At 43.4% G+C, this 16,764-nt stretch overlaps 1 protein-coding gene across 6 annotated transcripts in view; it reads left to right on the top strand.

Annotated features, from left to right (window-relative positions):
• Nucleotides 1-16,764, top strand: part of ANKS1A (ankyrin repeat and sterile alpha motif domain containing 1A) — an 81,306-nt gene that overhangs the window by 44,693 nt on the left and 19,849 nt on the right. For 4 of the 6 annotated variants that reach the window (XR_011363213.1, XM_069971449.1, XM_069971450.1 and 1 more), the window contains 11 exons: nucleotides 457-753; nucleotides 851-926; nucleotides 4,270-4,371; nucleotides 5,822-5,911; nucleotides 10,081-10,256; nucleotides 10,339-10,404; nucleotides 11,805-11,892; nucleotides 13,212-13,255; nucleotides 13,783-13,903; nucleotides 14,236-14,600; nucleotides 15,147-15,185. Coding sequence is in view for 5 of the 6 variants with exons in the window: in XM_069971449.1 (XP_069827550.1) it covers nucleotides 457-753; nucleotides 851-926; nucleotides 4,270-4,371; nucleotides 5,822-5,911; nucleotides 10,081-10,256; nucleotides 10,339-10,404; nucleotides 11,805-11,892; nucleotides 13,212-13,255; nucleotides 13,783-13,903; nucleotides 14,236-14,600; nucleotides 15,147-15,185 (1,464 nt within the window). In the remaining variant the exon portion in view is untranslated. The remainder of the gene's footprint in view (nucleotides 1-456; nucleotides 754-850; nucleotides 927-4,269; nucleotides 4,372-5,821; nucleotides 5,912-10,080; nucleotides 10,257-10,338; nucleotides 10,405-11,804; nucleotides 11,893-13,211; nucleotides 13,256-13,782; nucleotides 13,904-14,235; nucleotides 14,601-15,146; nucleotides 15,186-16,764) is intronic. The other 2 variants (XM_069971451.1, XM_069971448.1) reach the window with 1 other exon arrangement.

Here is a 16,764-nt window from a genome sequence, read left to right as displayed (position 1 = left end):
GAATGGAACCACTGTGCTGTACTCTACTTTCTCCAGTAGGTCCTTTGTTGTAAATGGAGATGCTGGTCAGCATTTGACCCGCAGCTTCGTTCATTCTCTATGGAGCCACCAGAAAAAGTAGAGCACAGCACAGTTGTGTCAATCTAGAATTCCATGGGCAAGGTCGGTACTCTGCAACATAACAGAATAAGTGACAGAAGAGAGTATTTGCATATCATATATATACCTTCACCTCCGGTATTTCCAAAGTGTCCGTGTCTTACAGGCCATGTCAAAGCGAGGGACTCTTGAAAGGGATACATGCTTTGGGGAGGGGGGGCAGCCTTTTGAGAAATAACAGAGCTTTAGCAACTGATATCTAATTTTCTTTTTGCTTTTTAGGTCAAATTACTATTGCAGCGTTATGACTTTGTTACAGCTATAACTTTACTAACCTACAATTGTGTTGTTCTACAGAATAATGACAATGAGACAGCCCTACACTGTGCTGCACAATATGGACATACCGAAGTGGTTCGTGTTTTGCTGGAGGAATTGACGGACCCTACGATGCGAAACCACAAGATGGAGACGCCTCTTGATTTGGCAGCATTGTACGGGCGTTTGGAAGTAGTGAAGCTCCTTCTCAATGCACACCCTAACTTACTGAGCTGCCACACACGGAAGCACACTCCTTTACACCTGGCCGCTCGCAATGGGCACCGAGCAGTTGTCAGAGTTTTGCTGGATGCTGCAATGGACATTAACTACACGGTATCATATAATTACGTTTCGTTTTTGTTTTTTTTACCTATGCATATTGGAAAAAGTTTTGGTAACATTGTTGTTGATTCTTTGTTTCCTCTTACAGACAGAAAAAGGAAGTGCATTACATGAAGCTGCTTTATTTGGGAAGGCTGATGTAGTTCAGGTGCTTCTAGATGCAGGTATTAATGTATTAGTAATCTATGTGTCCTGTACTTTAATATATTTTTTTCTATATGTTACATGTGTGGTTCATACATAGACTTTAATCAGATTAGAATTCATGTTATTTTTTTCATGTTCATGACTATGTTTCTGGTGACAGAATGAGGCCAGTAAACATCATAATTATTTCCAGTTATAGCACTAATCATAGCTTAGAATGAATTGTGCATACGTAAAAAATATGAAAATAAGAAAAAAATTGCAGCACATCTATGACTTTGTTCACGTGGCTTAAGTACAGACAAAAAACAGAAGGTGCAACAGCAACCCACAGGTGCAAGGGCTTACCGTATATACTCCTCCCAGTGTACACACGATAAAAACCTGCTCTGTGAGAATCTTAGCAAACTATTTGATCAAACAGAGTGTACCATGTCACAATCCTCACCCATAATCTAAGCATGTAATAGGTTTCTATAACATGAATTGGTCGGATTGTCTGCAGCTCACACTCACACCCTGAGGGTATGTTCACACTAAGGAATAGGCCAGTATTCATTGAGGAATTAGGGTGGGTTCATACTGAGGAATTCTCGCGGAATTCCGCTGTCTGTCCGTGCGCACGGCCGCATGCCTTTCCGCCGGCTCCATAGCGGAATACGCCGGCCCATAGAATGGTGTCTATGGAGCCGGCGGAAAGGCACGCGGCCGAGCACGCGGACAGACAGCGGACAGACCGCTGACATTATCTGCAAGAATTCCTCAGTGTGAACACACCCTTATAGAGGAAAGTTTTCTGCTTAATTCCTCGCCTCTTCAGCTCTGGCAGAATAGAAGCAGAGTTTGAGTGGAATACAAGTGTAATTCAAGCAGAATTTAAGCCCCCATTGACTTCTATAGGATTCCTCTAGCAGAATTTGCCCAAAGAATATCCATTCTTTGGACTGAAACCAGATCTGTGACAGAAAATTTTGCTCAGAAATTCTGCAGTTTGAACAACAGAGCGGAAACTCCATTAAACACAATGGGACATTGCTCTCTTCATATTTTACGGGAGGAATTTCAAGCTGAAATTAAGAGTTGATTCTGCTTCAATTCCTTATAGATGTGCTGCCAATTTACCCTTTTTTCTGTTGAATGTGGGGGTGTGGCTACCTACTGTTTGCTTGCACTCCACCTATGTCCCAATGGTGCTATAAAGAGACATCTGCCCAGTTGTAGGCTTATTCAGCCCAGGAGAGGCCATTGCTAGTGTGAAAATGCTAGAGTAGGGACCATGTCTCGAGGACGCCTTAACGTGGCAACATGGTACACTCTGTTTGATCAAATAGTTTGCTAAGATCCTCACTTTTTAAAATCTACAGAGCAGGTGTTAACCGTGTGTACACTGGGAGGAGTATATACGGTGAGCCCTTGAACCTGTGGGTTGCGGTTGCACGTTCTGTTTTTTTGTCTGTACTTAAGGCTTCGTTCCCACTGAGCAAAACTAGCGAAATTCCGTGGCGGAATTGTCCGCCGCGGAATGCCGTTAGCCACCCTCTCATAATGGGAGTCTATAGGAGGCGTGCGCTCCTGCTCTGTCCGCGCTGAAGAATGAACATGTTCATTTTTCAGCGCGGACAAAGCAGGAGCGCGCGCCTCCCATAGCCTCCCTCTCATAATGGGAGTCTAACTGCATTCGAAATTCCGCTAGTTTTGCTCAGTGGGAACGAAGCCTAAGCCACAAGCAGCGTTCAACCTGCATTGTGAACAGAGTCATAGATGTGCTGCCAATTTTCCCTTTTTTTCTGCTTCAATTCCTCACCTATCCCTTAGTGTGCACATACCCTGAGGCTGCTTAAAATCCTCACTGTCTGCTGTAACACCTGTAACCCCGCCCACCACTGACATCCCACAGTGATAACCTGACCAAGATCCGGGAAACAACAGGCTCTCCTGAGTATTATAGGGGAAAGGAAACCCTGTGGATTTAACTCTATTGCTCTGTCTCTTATCTGTCTATGTAGAGAAATAGATCGATAGATACTGCTTAAATAATGCTCAAAATGTGCGTACGCAGTTCCTTATTCAGCAATGTAAAAGAATCTCCTTGAGGTCTATTAGACTGGCCGATGGTGGCTGCATCAAAAAAGTAAGCGAGTGCTGATCTGCTAGATTGGTGCTCGGTTATTGAGCCTATTACACAGCTTGAAAATTGTTTAGTGAAGGCTGTGCATATATAAGAGGCCCTTAAAGAGGACCCGGTAAGCCCGGCGCGCACACGTAGCTGAGATGAGTCCGACGCTCATAGAGAATGAATGGTAAGTCCGACGCTCCATTCATTTTCTATGAGTGTCGGACTCATCTCAGCGGCGCGCGTCGGCCTTCCCGCTGGGATATCTCCGTCCCGGGACCGGCGCAATCAAGTAAGTATGAGGGGCTCTAGCGGGGGGTCGGGAGCCTGTCACCCTGGCACCGGGGGTGACAGGTCCTCTTTAAGGCTTAGTGTAATACATGTAATAGAAGACAACGATCAGCCGACATGCACAATGTTGGCTGATCGTTGCCTTTCAACATGTTGAAACATCATTGATGAGGATAGCATTGTGTAATAGGAGCGGCAGCAGCAAACCGCCTATATCTTCTATGGGCTGTGTGGACAAATCTAGTGATCACCCGGGCAGCCTTCCCGCAGCTCCCCGCGCCCTCCGCTGTTACCCGCTTGCTGCCAGCACGTGTGATAGCGCCAGCAGCTATGCGGGAATGAGGAGCAAACGAGCGCTGACCTAACAGGTTGGCGCCCGTTTGCTCCTCTGAATCGCCCCATGTAATAGGGGCTTTAGTTTCATTGTAGTGAATAATCCTAATTGCAAAAACCCGCCCAAGCGTGGAACAAGAGTTTCTTTAAGAAAGCAGCCATGTTTTTCTAATCCTGGATAACTCCCTTTAATTCACAACCAAAATGAGGACACGAATGGCATTGTTTCTGGAAGAAACCGGCTATGTTTATTGAAGCCTGGATAACTCCTTTCAGATGAGATTAGAACAAGATGCCGGTCATTGCTGCTTGACCTTATTCTTATGAACCGCAACCCGACGCTCACTGTATGCCTCTCCCAGTAAATCTAGAATTTAACCCTTCTTTTTCTCACTTAGAACCTTTCTTAGCACTGCTTCTGCCATCCAGCTGGTTTATAACAAGAGAAGAGTGATGACCACAGAAGTGGTTTTTATACTGTTATATACTATATTAGGTGATCATTTAATCACCACCGAGGAAGTAGAATGAAGTTTGCCTGTGCTGTCTATGTGAGATATATATAATATATGCAGAAAACTGTATTTTATCTATAATCTAACTGAAATTATTTCTTATTAAAGGAATTGATGTCAACATAATGGACAACAAAGGAATGACAGCCCTGGATATTGTCCAAGAGTTACCGTCTCAAAAGAGCCAGCAGATAGCTTCTCTTATACAGGGTAAGGTGGCCGTTCTACATATATCAAGGGGAACGCTAAACTCGTGAAAATTTTTATATATATCCCCTGATGAACCATGTTAAGAATCCATGGGTAAACATGTTGGGAAAGGTCTGTGTGTAGTAGCTAAAATATTGAGGAACTGATATTGATATTTGTGAGTTTATTGTAATATCAAGAAGCTTTTATACTTTTAAAGGGGTTGTCCAGAGAAAATCTTTTTCTTTCAAATCAACAGTTGTCATAAAGTTATGTAGATTTGTAATTTACTTCCATTAAAAAAATCTCAGGTCTTCCCATACTTATTAGCTACTATATATCCTGCAGGAAATGTTATTTTATTTTCACTGTGACACAGTGCTCTCTGCTGACATCTTTGGCTGAGACTGGAACTTTCCAGAGTAGGAGAGGTTTTCTATTGGAATTTATAGAAAACCGAGACAGAGTTCCTGTCTTGGCCAGAGATGTCAGCAGAGAGCAGTGAAAATAGAACTACATTTCCTGCAGGACATACAGCAACTGATAAGTATGGGAAGACTTGAGATTTTTTTTATTAAAAATAAATTACAAATCTATTTAACTTTTTGAGATCACTTGATTTGAAACAAAAAGATTTTCGCTGGACGGGACTATACTTGCGTTTTATTGGAGTTCTATAAAAAAGCCGTTACACTAGGTGATACGCTATCACCAAGTATGGTAATGACTAAAAAACAAGGAGCAACGTGGTTGCAACAATTGTTTTTTTTTTTTTATTGGTTAACATCCATGCAGAACATGTAATTTTGTAAAACCATGCAAATGATTCAGTAACACAGAAGGTAACAAAAGCTACGAAATAAAACAACATATGGATTGCGACACTGCAAATGTACTGTACAAAATAAAATGCAAATGTTGCAACAAAAAATATGACGAGTAGAGCAAATTCCAAATGGTATTGCATGTTAATGATAAATGAATAAACCTGTAACAAGTGCATTTATACCTAGAAGGAAGTAAGGGCTGATGTTTGTGAGCAAGGGCGCATGCGTCCGAAACGCCTCATCAGAGACTAACAAGTGTGTTGCACGATGGTGTGTATTGTCCTGTTTTTTAAAGGACTCCAATAAAGCGCAAATATACATTTTACTTAACAAGCTGGATCGTTTTTTCTTTCTTTTGGATGCGGCAGATATTCTGTGCCTGGAACAATTTACATGAATTGGAATGAATTTTCTAATCCACAAAGTTTCCATGAATTTCCCCCGCTGCAATGGATGCAGTTTGTAACAAAACAGCACAAGCGGATTTGGCTGAACTCACTTTCCGCTGCACTTTCCATTATCAATGATATAATGTGCATTAGTCATGTGCCCATGCTGATGTAATTGGAGCTGACAGTGCATTCATACAGAAGACTCTCTCTTATTTTCTAATAATATCTTTTTTTTTTGTTTGTTTCTTTAAGGTCATAATTCTGTGAGACCATTAGCTAGAGAACCAGAACTGGAAGCCCCACCATTGCCTAGTACATCCATTAGTGCTGATTCTCAAGGGGGTAAAGTTACATAAATAAAATGAATGTGGTGTCTTTTATTACTATGCCTACATAAAACTAATAATCATCTGCCAGTCACACAAACAAAAGTAAATGGCTGCCTGCCTACATACAGCTCAGACACACATGTTCACATACCTCCCAACTTGTTAGGACGGCCAAAGTGACACTTGTCGTTCAGACTAGGAAAATTTTAATTCAAGGATGCATCCACACATACAGGATCTGCTGCAGACTGATGCATTTAGTTACACGGATATCTGCAAAAGAGAAGCTTTTAAGTGACAAAGAGGGACAGAGGGATGTGGGTCAAAAGTAGGGACTGTCCCTCCAAAAGAGGGAGGCATGAGTTCAGCTGACATGTTCATTTTAGAATCTATACTGTAAGTTGTTGACCGTGTCACATACATAATGCCCGTGGACACATTTGCACTTTTTTCTGTTTTTATTGTTCATTTAAATCCTTAAATCTATTTTCCAAATAGTCTCTTACAATTTCCTTACATTTGCTGCTGTGGTGTCCTTCACATAGTGTAACTCTTTCACACAGTTGGCTGTCTTCGGACAAAGATCTGTTTGCACACTGGAGCAGGAAAGGAGATGAGGTGTCTAATCGTTCACATGTCCAGATTTTTGGTTGCAGTTGGTAAAAACAAAGGCAGAAATAAATTTGAAAAGAGGAGAAATCTCAGTCTTTCCTTTATGATCTGTTCTCTATTTATAGACTGTTCCTGGCTTTGGCTTCAATAATTGCATTGGAAAGTCTGTCTGTGTAAACACACCCGAAGGGCTCATTTACATGATTCGTGTTGCGATCCGGAGGAGGATCGCAGCACGGATCCCCTAGCCGGAGCTCTCCTGACAGCAGAGATGACAGGAGAGCGTGATGTGCTCTCCTGTCAACGCATTTACTACTCGCCTATTCCCCCGTGCAGACTGGCTAGACACGCTCACTGGAAGTGACTGGGACTGCGCCACCGGGAGAAGTGCAGCGTAGTCCAGGCCACTTCTGGTGAACATGAAGCTGGTCAGCACGGGGGAGTAGGTGAGTAGTAGATGGGATGACAGAAGAGCATATCATGCTCTCCTGTCATCTCTGCTGCGGGGGGGGGGGGTTGCGGGGGGGTGCAGGTCATGGCACGAATCATGTAAATGGCCACATTCACTTTAATAGTCCTTGAAAATTTCCGTGGTCGCAGACCAATTTTACGGTACGTGTGAATGCAGCCTAAGACTAGCTTAGACTAGTAGATTTCTCAGCCGCCGGAGGCTGCGAAGCCAGATCAGGGTGAATGGCGCCCGTTTGTAGGGCCTTTACACGGCACAAGAAATCGATCCTTGAATCATTTGTGCAGCCATGGAAACTGACAGCACAGATATGTTAATATCTGTGCTGTCTGTTTCCATATTATGCGCAGTGCATACTTACCACTGCTGCTTGTGATTCAGCATCATCTTCTCCGGCTCTCCTGTCCAGCCGCTGTCTTCAGGCCCCACCTCCTCCAGAATGATTGACAACCGGAAGAGGCTGGGCCTGAAGACACAGGGGCTGGGCGGGAGAGCCAGAGAAAGGGATCCTGTATTGCAGAAACGGTAAGTATGTACTGCTGTCTAATTAAGACAAATGACAGCACAGGTATATGCATATCTATGCTGTCGGTTTCCCCTGGACTACGCTGCATTCTTCTTTATGGTTATTGGCCTCATATCCCCTGTTTACATAGGAAGATGCTTGGCCGATGCAGATAAATTTTAAAGTCTGCTTTAAACAGATGATTAGCCAAGGACAGAGATGAGCGAATTTACAGTAATAAAAAAGGAAGCAAAGTGCTTCATTTTCTCTGCAATCCTCTCATCAGCCGGCTTCCTTATAACTCTGTGCCGCTACTCCCCGAGTGCTGGGAAAAGCTGGATCCAGTCCTGGGAAACTTCTCCCAGCTTTTCCCAGCACCCAAGGAGGAGCGGCACGGAGTTACAAGGCAGGTGGCTGACGAGCGGATTGCAGAGATAATTGTGTTATTACTGTAAATTCGCTCATCTTTAGTTATAACCATGTTATAGTTATTTTTAGAAAGGTGGCGGTAATGATTGGAGGGTAGGGTTAGGGTGCAGCATACCTCTTTGGAGCATTACCTCTACAACCCATCCTATCCACACAGGTAAAGAGATGAAACCATAGATGTCCATAGATTAGGTTCTGTATGATAATGAGAAATTACACAGAGTAAAAAGTATTGAACACTTTTACCAAAAAGTGACACGCATTGCTCGGGTGGGATTTTGGCCCATTCTCCCACCCAAACACTTTTCAAAAGGTTTGGGGGGCTTACTCTATCAACTCTGACCTTTAGTTTAGTGTGATGAGCGTGCACACAGATCATGGAGGATGAGGGTATTACTTGCTGCTTGTAGCTACTGATAACAGGTATTCCTGTAGCTCTCCACAGGCGATCCTTGGCTCTTGGACAACTATTCTAATAATTTGTTCACTTTTCTTTCTGAAATATTGCAGGGAGCACCTGGTAGTGTGTGTGGTGGGGGCTGTGGTAAAGTAATCTTCTCTCCACCTGTGGATTATGGCCTCAACAGTGCTCACTGGAACCTTCACTAGTTAAGAAATGTATCTGTAACCAATACCATCGGTATGGTTTGCCACAATAAGACTGCATTCCCACGTCCCGTGTTCTGTCAGTGAAACACGGACAACACGGACGTTGAATGTGAACCCTGGTCTGTTTCCCCAGACGTCATGATTAGAGATGAGTCGATTGATCCGAACCCGAACGTTCGGTATTTGATTAGCTGGGGCTGCTGAACTTGGATAAAGCTCTAAGGTTGTCTGGAAAACATGGATACAGCCTATATCCATGTTTTCCACATAGCCTTAGGGCTTTATCCAAGTTCAGCAGCCCCAGCTAATCAAATGCCGAAAGTTCAGGTTCGGATCGACTCGAGCATGCTCCAGGTTCGCTCATCTCTAGTCATGATGTATCAACATCATGCCGGCAGCTGGGAAACATTTTGAATTGTCGCAGCACTGTAATGACAGAACCGCAGTGATTCAAAGACTTTCCCCGCTGCCGGCATGATGTTGACACATCATGCCAACCGGGGAAACAGACCAGGGTTTGCATTTAACGCCTGTGTCATTCGTGTTTCACGGACAGAACACAGGACGTGTAAGTGCAGCTTAAGATTGTGAAGGTCTTGAGACAGTTTTACTCATCATGAGATGTTTCTTGTGTACCCCTTGGTAAAGAGACACCTTTTTATAAGTGATTAGCTGATATAATTTTTCACTGTGGCCTTATTCCTACGTCGCTTATTCCACACATCCTACTGACAGGTAAGCCCTGTAATGGACTCTTTCCCCGCCTGTAATCTTGTATCAATATGACGGTGGAGCAGGGAAAGTGTTTGAATCTTCGCAGCACTGTAGTGACACAGCCTTGTGGCTGCTTCATTATACTGCTGTGAAGATACAATACATGATGCTGGGTGGTGAGAGAGTCATGGTAATGAGAGGGACATGGTAATAAGACCTAAGAGGCAGGATTGCATTGTAACTACTGATAGAGTTCACCTGGTGACATGACGTTCCACGGCTTTTTGCACATCTTTCTTCGTGTGTTCAATACTTTTTCCCTGTGTAATTTCTCATCATTAAACAGAACATAATCTATGGTTTCATCTCTTTACCTGTATGGATTGGATGGGTTGTTACCGACATCTGGAGAGAGTTTTGTCAATAACCCCTTTTACTTGGTGCAGAATTGGTCTCAGGTCTTCCGGTACCTATCAGCTACTGTATGACCTGCAGGAAGTGATGGATTTTTTCCAGTCTGGAGAGCAGGAGAGGTGTTATGTTTGCTACTGCTCTGGACATGGGCATGAGCAGAAGTGTCAGAGTGAAAAGAATACACCACTTCCTGCAGAACATACAGCAGCTGATAAGTACTGGGAGACTTGAGATTTTTAAATAGAAGTAAATTACAAATCTCTGTCACTTTCTGAAACCAGTTGATTTGAAAGAAAATAAATTTTGGTGAACTACCCCTTTAGAAGCATGTTGGCATACTATACATGATTGCAGTTTTTTTTAGTATGCTCTTATTTAATTTTTTTTTCTAAAAAGCGTTCTAAACTTGTATTTCTTTCTGCTCTCTTAGGAAGTATGCAACGGGCATTGCTGGATTTGCGCTTGGATTTGGAAAGCATAGCTCAGATGGAATCTCCTTATGAAGCACTGTGCAATGCCTCTTCTTGTCATTCTTTGGATAGTTTATGTAGTGGACGCTCATCAGACAGGGATTCCCTGTGCCGTGAAAATGCAAATCCACGACATGTACGTGATCTTGCACCTTGGTTATTGCTTGTATTCAACTTTTAAAAATGTGACTTTTAAATTGCATTTGTTTTAATAACAGAAGGAAAGGCCACCTCCACCTGCTAAGCCGCCACCAGAAGAAGAGGAGTTAGAGAGGAATCGGAGTGTAAGTGCTGTTTGGGAAGCATGTTCACTTTTCATAATGTTGATAGGTAGTAATTAGAAATTACCACAATTCAAGCATGTTTGAGTCTCAATGCACCCGTAGGGAGTCTGGGAAAACATGTATACACCCTATGGCTTATAGAAGAATGTCTATATGTATTATGCATGAAATACCAGCAGCATTACTTTAGTTTTGCATGTGTATTTTGTACAATAAGTTAAAATGAGCTGTTTTCTAAACTAGAGATTTAATTAGGCCGGATTCACAAGTTCCATAGATGTGGTCCGTGAACGGACTGTATGCTATGGGCTGGACCTAGAAACTCACATCATCATCCTTCATTATGATGCTGTGAGCTATAAAGAAGTTATTCTGCACTACTCTACTGTCATGGCTGTGTAAGAATAGAATATCTACAGAACATGTGATTCTACAGAACTTGTGATTCTGGCCTTGCAAAATTAATTGAAATACTGATGAAGTACGGATCAAATACAATAGCATCTTTATTAAACTAGTGGCGTAGCTACCATAGAGGCAGACCACGCAACTGTTATGGGACCCTCAGCGGGCGGCAAGGCCCCCCTCGGCAACATGGGGCCTGCCTCTATGGTGTTAGCTACTGCCCCTCCGGAACTGACAGCTCAACAACAGCACACAGTCCCCCACGGAGACCGTGTCTCAGTGCCGACTCTGCACCACCTCTGCTGGCAGGATCTTCCCCTCCTCCCCCAGGGAAGGTAAAAGCCACAAAGTTTCCTTTCTGCGCTGGGGGCAACCCTGCCAGACTACACAGCTGAGAACCAGTTTACACAAAGCTAGTGATAGCTGTGTCTGTCATCCATCCTGTGTGCTTCTGCTTAAGCCCTTATGTACTGCAGCGTGTATGTGACACAGACTTCACTTACATGCTGCAAGACAAAAAAGATTAAATGGCAGAAGACAAGGAGATCTCTGCTTCACTGCTTGTACACTGATAACCCCTGACCTCCATTCTCCGACTCCCCTAAGTAGAAACATGGGGGGGGGTCATCAGTGCATGCGCTATGAAGCAGAGATCTCCTTTCTGAAATTGAGAGACTTCAGAGGAGACAAGGACGCCCAAATATTTAAACTGCATAACTACTGAACTAAGGACTGGGTTCTGCTGGGGGTATGCTACAGGCAGGGGAAAAGAAGCGACTTATTCCAGTTATTACATTGTTCTGATCAGGCCCCAAACCGGTTTATGATGCCAAGAAGGGAGGCAAAGGGGACAAATATTTTTAAATTGGGTAAACCACTTTAACTTACTATCCTCTAATCCGCCAAACATGTACAGCGATGCATAAAGTAGTTAATTGAACTAGTGTTCTGGTGTGATGTGAAATGAAATGCCCCCCCCCCCCTTTTTTTTATAGGGCCATAGTAATATACACATTAGTCGGGAGGAGGAGAATCCCTATGAGCTACTACTTACTGCTGAGACCAAAAGGCCAGAAGATCAAGGTAAAGAATTTTGGGACCAAATTGTGGAGTACTGTGTCATGGCAACCAGTCAGGTTCCAACTTTCTCCTTTTTTTTTTTTTAAGAAGTAGTTTCTTTAATGGGTTGTTCTCATCTCAATATAGTTATACTTGTGGGAAAATCACTAAAAGCAGCCCCCCCAACTGCTTAAAAAAAGTCTCCAGAAAAATAGTGAGGCTCTTGGTTACCATTTCCAAATAGTGTAAACCATCCCACCAATGATAAGGTGGCCTCATGCTCAGGAAGGGCCTACACTGTACTTTAGCCTCTCCATGGCATGTAATACGCCTATGCTCTGGGCATGCAGGATCTATCTAATACCGGCAAAAGTAATAACCACCTGGGTGGGATGGGTGGAGTGCACAACAAAGTAGAGGCAGCCACTCCCCTGTCTGGAACACAGAGAAAAGACAAATTTGGTTAGGCCTCCTAGAACATCATTCACACCAGGCCGAAGCACATTGCTATGGCTGAAATTTAGCAAACCTGCCTCCTTCTGGTATGCAACTCTTTTCCTTCCATTGTTGACAGCTTGTTGTCAAGGTTACAGACCACCACTCTGCTCTAAAAGCAGTGATCTGGCTGGTGTGTGATTTTATATATATATATATATATATATATATATATATATATATATATATATATATATATATATATATATATATTATATACATTCACTCTCTCTCTCTCTCTCTCTCTCTCTCTCTCTCTCTCTCTCATACTCACACACACACACACACACACACACACACACACACACGCTGGTACCTTTGGTTCTTGAACTTAATTTGTTCCAGAAGGCAGTTTGAGAACTGAGCAGTGTCTTCCTATAGGAAGTAATGCAAATGTGTTTAATTGGTTCCGGCACCCACCAATAATTACCTACAGTACCCACATTTTACATTGTATAGTGCCCAGTTTAATCTCCACAGAATAGAACAGCACTATATACAGTACATTATACACAAGAAACATTGAACAAAACCAGAAATTATAGTACAGTAGTCACTAACGCCTCACTCATTCTTTACTGCATAGAGTCCCCCCCATCCCAGCTCTGTAACAGATGAGATGGTGGTGCACTGTCTGTACTACTACAGTACTGGATAGAGCTGTCAACAATGGGGAGTGAGGGGGGAAGAACAGCATATCTGGAGATGGAGGAAAGTTTGCTTACTGATTGTATTTGCTAAAATTTTAACTTTGTGTAGAAAAAAAAACTCATTTGGAGAACATCTTTAAATATTTTTTATTGAATAGAAATGCTGTATGCTAACAGTAATGTGTTTGTTGTGCACAGGATTGCTGCATTTGCAGGGGGATATTGGCAACTCCCAGCCTCAGGTAAGATTATCTACAGTCATCAGAATGCCATTATTTTATTTAATTTTTTAATGTTAACGTGTAAATACCATTTAAAAAAAAAACTTCTGAAATGTCATAGTGACATGTCAGAAGTTTTTTTAAAATGGTACTTACAAAGTATCCTGACCTGTCCCCATGCCTTTGTTGGGCTGCTTTCTTGCCTCGCTGGCGGCGTCCGGCTGTCATTTCCACCCATCATCACGTATACGCCCCCACCCCCCCAGCTGCAACGTCACTGGCCTGCTGATTCATTGCCCGCTCAGCCCATCAGTGGGCAGTCAATAAGCCGGGCATGGGATGTTGTGGCTGGAGTAGCTGCAGGAGTCCAGCGGCTGTCAGTGAGACTCGGGAGCGGCACCATGGGCAACAGGATAGGTGAGTATAGCTTATTTATGTTCCCGCACCCCCTTGCCTTCCTGTCATTTTTTTTATATAATTTCATGGGACTTCTCCTTTAAGACAGCATACATCTAGTGACAGGTTCCCTTTCATGACTCTTGTTCTAGGTTCGAGCGCGACTGTCAACACTGCCACAAGATCAATGCCGTCCTGCAAACCGCCGAGGATCTTCTGATTTGTCTAGTGGCCATTCTGAAGGAGAGTCGCACGGCTCCGAAAGGCAGAACAGTAAGAACTCATTATTAGACATTTCCTCCTCCCCTACTTTTGTTTAGATTTTCTCCATATTTGCTGAATGTCAGAGATCAGGGCCGAACAATAGTAGTCACTGTTTAGCTATTGACACTTGTGCTGCTGCCGTCTGTGTCTTAGAAGGACTGGAATTCTAGTGTTAAACAAGTTCTAAGCTTCCTGGCAGCTAGACTCCGTCCCACTTGGCTACTTATGTCTTCCTGCTTTGTATTTTTCCTATTATTCGATATGTGTAACGTGCCAGGCTGTGTGTCCTTCATTTTTAGTTTCTTTTTGCCTTAAAGGGTTTTGTTTCTCACCTCTTTCAGGTGGGCAGCGGAGGAACAGCTCGGGGGGATGGAGCCTAGCCTCAGGGGACAGTTCTGACTCCCACATGCTTCAGCACTTCTCTGGACTTCTGCATGGTTCTTCTCCAGTTTGTGAAGTTCGGGATCCTCCTGTTCCCTGCGAACTTCCCTGCTCTGACAGTGGAAGAAACGGTGCTGCTGCGCACATGGAGTTGCCTCTCCGCCGTAGTCTGTCCAAATCCGACTCAGACCTGTTAACCTGTTCTCCCCCAGCTGTGGGGGATGGAGAAGACTGGAGCCGCAGTGAATCTATTAGTAATTGTGCCGCTGGTGGCAGCAAGAAACGATTAGAGAAGTCTCCTTCCTTCACATCTGAGTGGGATGAGGTGAGTTAAAGGAGCCATCTAAATAATTAGGAGTGGATAGTAAAGGGAGGGTGTTTTTTTTTTTTTTTTTTTTTTAAAGGGGTAGCCCTGTGAATTTTATTATTTTTTTTTTTTTTCAAATCAACTGGTGCCAGAGATTTCTAATTTACTTCTATTAGAAATCTCCAGTCTTCCAGTACTTATGAGCTGTTGTATGTCCTGCAGGAAGTGGTGTATTCTTTTCAGTCTGACTCTGTGTTCTCTGTTGCCACCTCTGTCCATGTCACGAAATGTCCAGAGCAGGAGAGATTTTCTATGGAGATTTGCTACTGCTCTGGGCAGTTCCTGACATGGACAGAGACTACACCACTTCCTGCAGGATATACAGCAGCTGATAAGTACTGATAGACATAAGTTTTCTTAATAGAAGGGAATTACAAATCTCTGGCACTTTAGGGCCCCAGTTGATTTGAAAGAATTTTTTTTTTTTTTTGTTGAACTACCCCTTTAATGTATATGGATATCAGGGTGATTTGTTTAGCTCTAACAATGCTGCTTTTCCAGCAGAACCACCAATTGGTCACAGAGTCTCTACCAAAACATTACGTAAGGACAGTCAGCTGGGGTCTGCTGGTACTGAGGGTTTCTGCTTTGTTGTGCGTTTTGTGAAATCCTCTTGTTTTAGTAGTGCTTGTTATTCTTGTGCTTTGGTGGTGGTGACTATACCTCTAAATTGCCTGGTTATGAAGTGCTAGGAAGCCATGTTTTATTTCCTCAGCTTTCAGTAAACTATCTGCAGATGCTTGGGCGTGGGAGTGTAAGCATATCCTTAGTAGTACTTGCTTGCTTGGAATTTTCATGGGGAACTATCTTAAACATTCTATCAATATGTGTAATAGCCATTCAGAGTTTTGTTTTGTCATTACATTGTGTCTAGTACTGTCTTATAATATTGATAGAACCGCTTTATCATGTATCTGATTGGTGTGGAATGGTGATAACTAGAGACGAGCGAACTTCACTGCAGAAAGTTACATGCTGCCCTAGAGAGTCCTGGTAGCTGCAGCCTATGGTAGTATTCAGGTAGTATTCAGGCCTATGGTAGTATTCGTGTTTTCCAGGAAGCTTTAGGGCTGCATCTAACTTTTTCAGCCGCCAGTAATCAAATGTCGAGCGTTCAGGTTCGGACAAAGCGCTAGGTTCGCTCTTCTCCAGTGATAACCTATAATCTTGGCATGATCCCTTTAGACACTGCAGCCGTTTATACAGAACTCTTAAAGGTGTTATCCAGCACTACAAAAACATGGCCACTTTTTCCCCTCTCCTGTCTTCAGTTTCAGTTCCACTGAAGTAAATGGAGCTTGATTGCAAACCGAACCTGAACTGGAGACAAGAGAGGGGGAAAAGTGGCCATGTTTTTGTAGCGCTAGATAACCCCTTTAAATGTGACGAATTACAGAAACAGGTGTCCCAGCAATAAAAATGTATCCCCTATCCACAGGATAGGGAGTAAGTGTCTGACCGCTGGAACCGAACCCCCGCAAAATTTGGAACCTGGCTTTTCCCACAGAACGGAGCAGTGGGGTCAGGATGTCTCCCAGCTACTTCCCTTATTTTCTGTGGAGCCAAGGAGAGAGCTGAAGATTGTACTCCTCTTCAGCAGCTTTATAGAGAACGAAAGGAGTACGTGTCGACCCACAGCTCTTTATAACGGAGGGAGTAATGTGCTTGTCTCCAGAGATTGGATACCCCCGGTGATCAGGCAATTGGGCCCTATTGCTGTAAATAGTTGGGATACGTTTCTATTGCTGGAATACCTGTGAGTTTATCTTCTCTTCAGTGCTGCTTGTGTCCTATATAGAGATGAGCAAACCGGGTTCGGGCTCGAGTCCATCCGAACACGAACGTTCGGTATTTGATTAGCTGGGGCTGCTGAACTTGGATAAAGCTCTAAGGTTGTCTGGAAAACATGGATACAGCCAATGACTATATCCATGTTTTCCACATATCCTTAGGGCTTTATCCAAGTTCAGCAGCCACCACTAATCAAATGCGGAAAGTTCGGGTTCGGATGGACTCGAGTATGCTCCAGGTTCGCTCATCTCTAGTCCTATGTATAAAATTGACTGTCCTTAGCAGCTGCACTGGAAAATGAAAGCAGAAGTGAGCTCGCTGATAATCTGTA

Source organism: Dendropsophus ebraccatus, chromosome 5 (genome assembly GCF_027789765.1).
Source record: "Dendropsophus ebraccatus isolate aDenEbr1 chromosome 5, aDenEbr1.pat, whole genome shotgun sequence".
NCBI classification, from domain to species: Eukaryota; Metazoa; Chordata; class Amphibia; order Anura; family Hylidae; genus Dendropsophus; species Dendropsophus ebraccatus.
The sequence above is the reverse complement of the archived record's forward strand: the minus strand, read 5'-3'. Positions and strand labels throughout refer to the sequence as shown.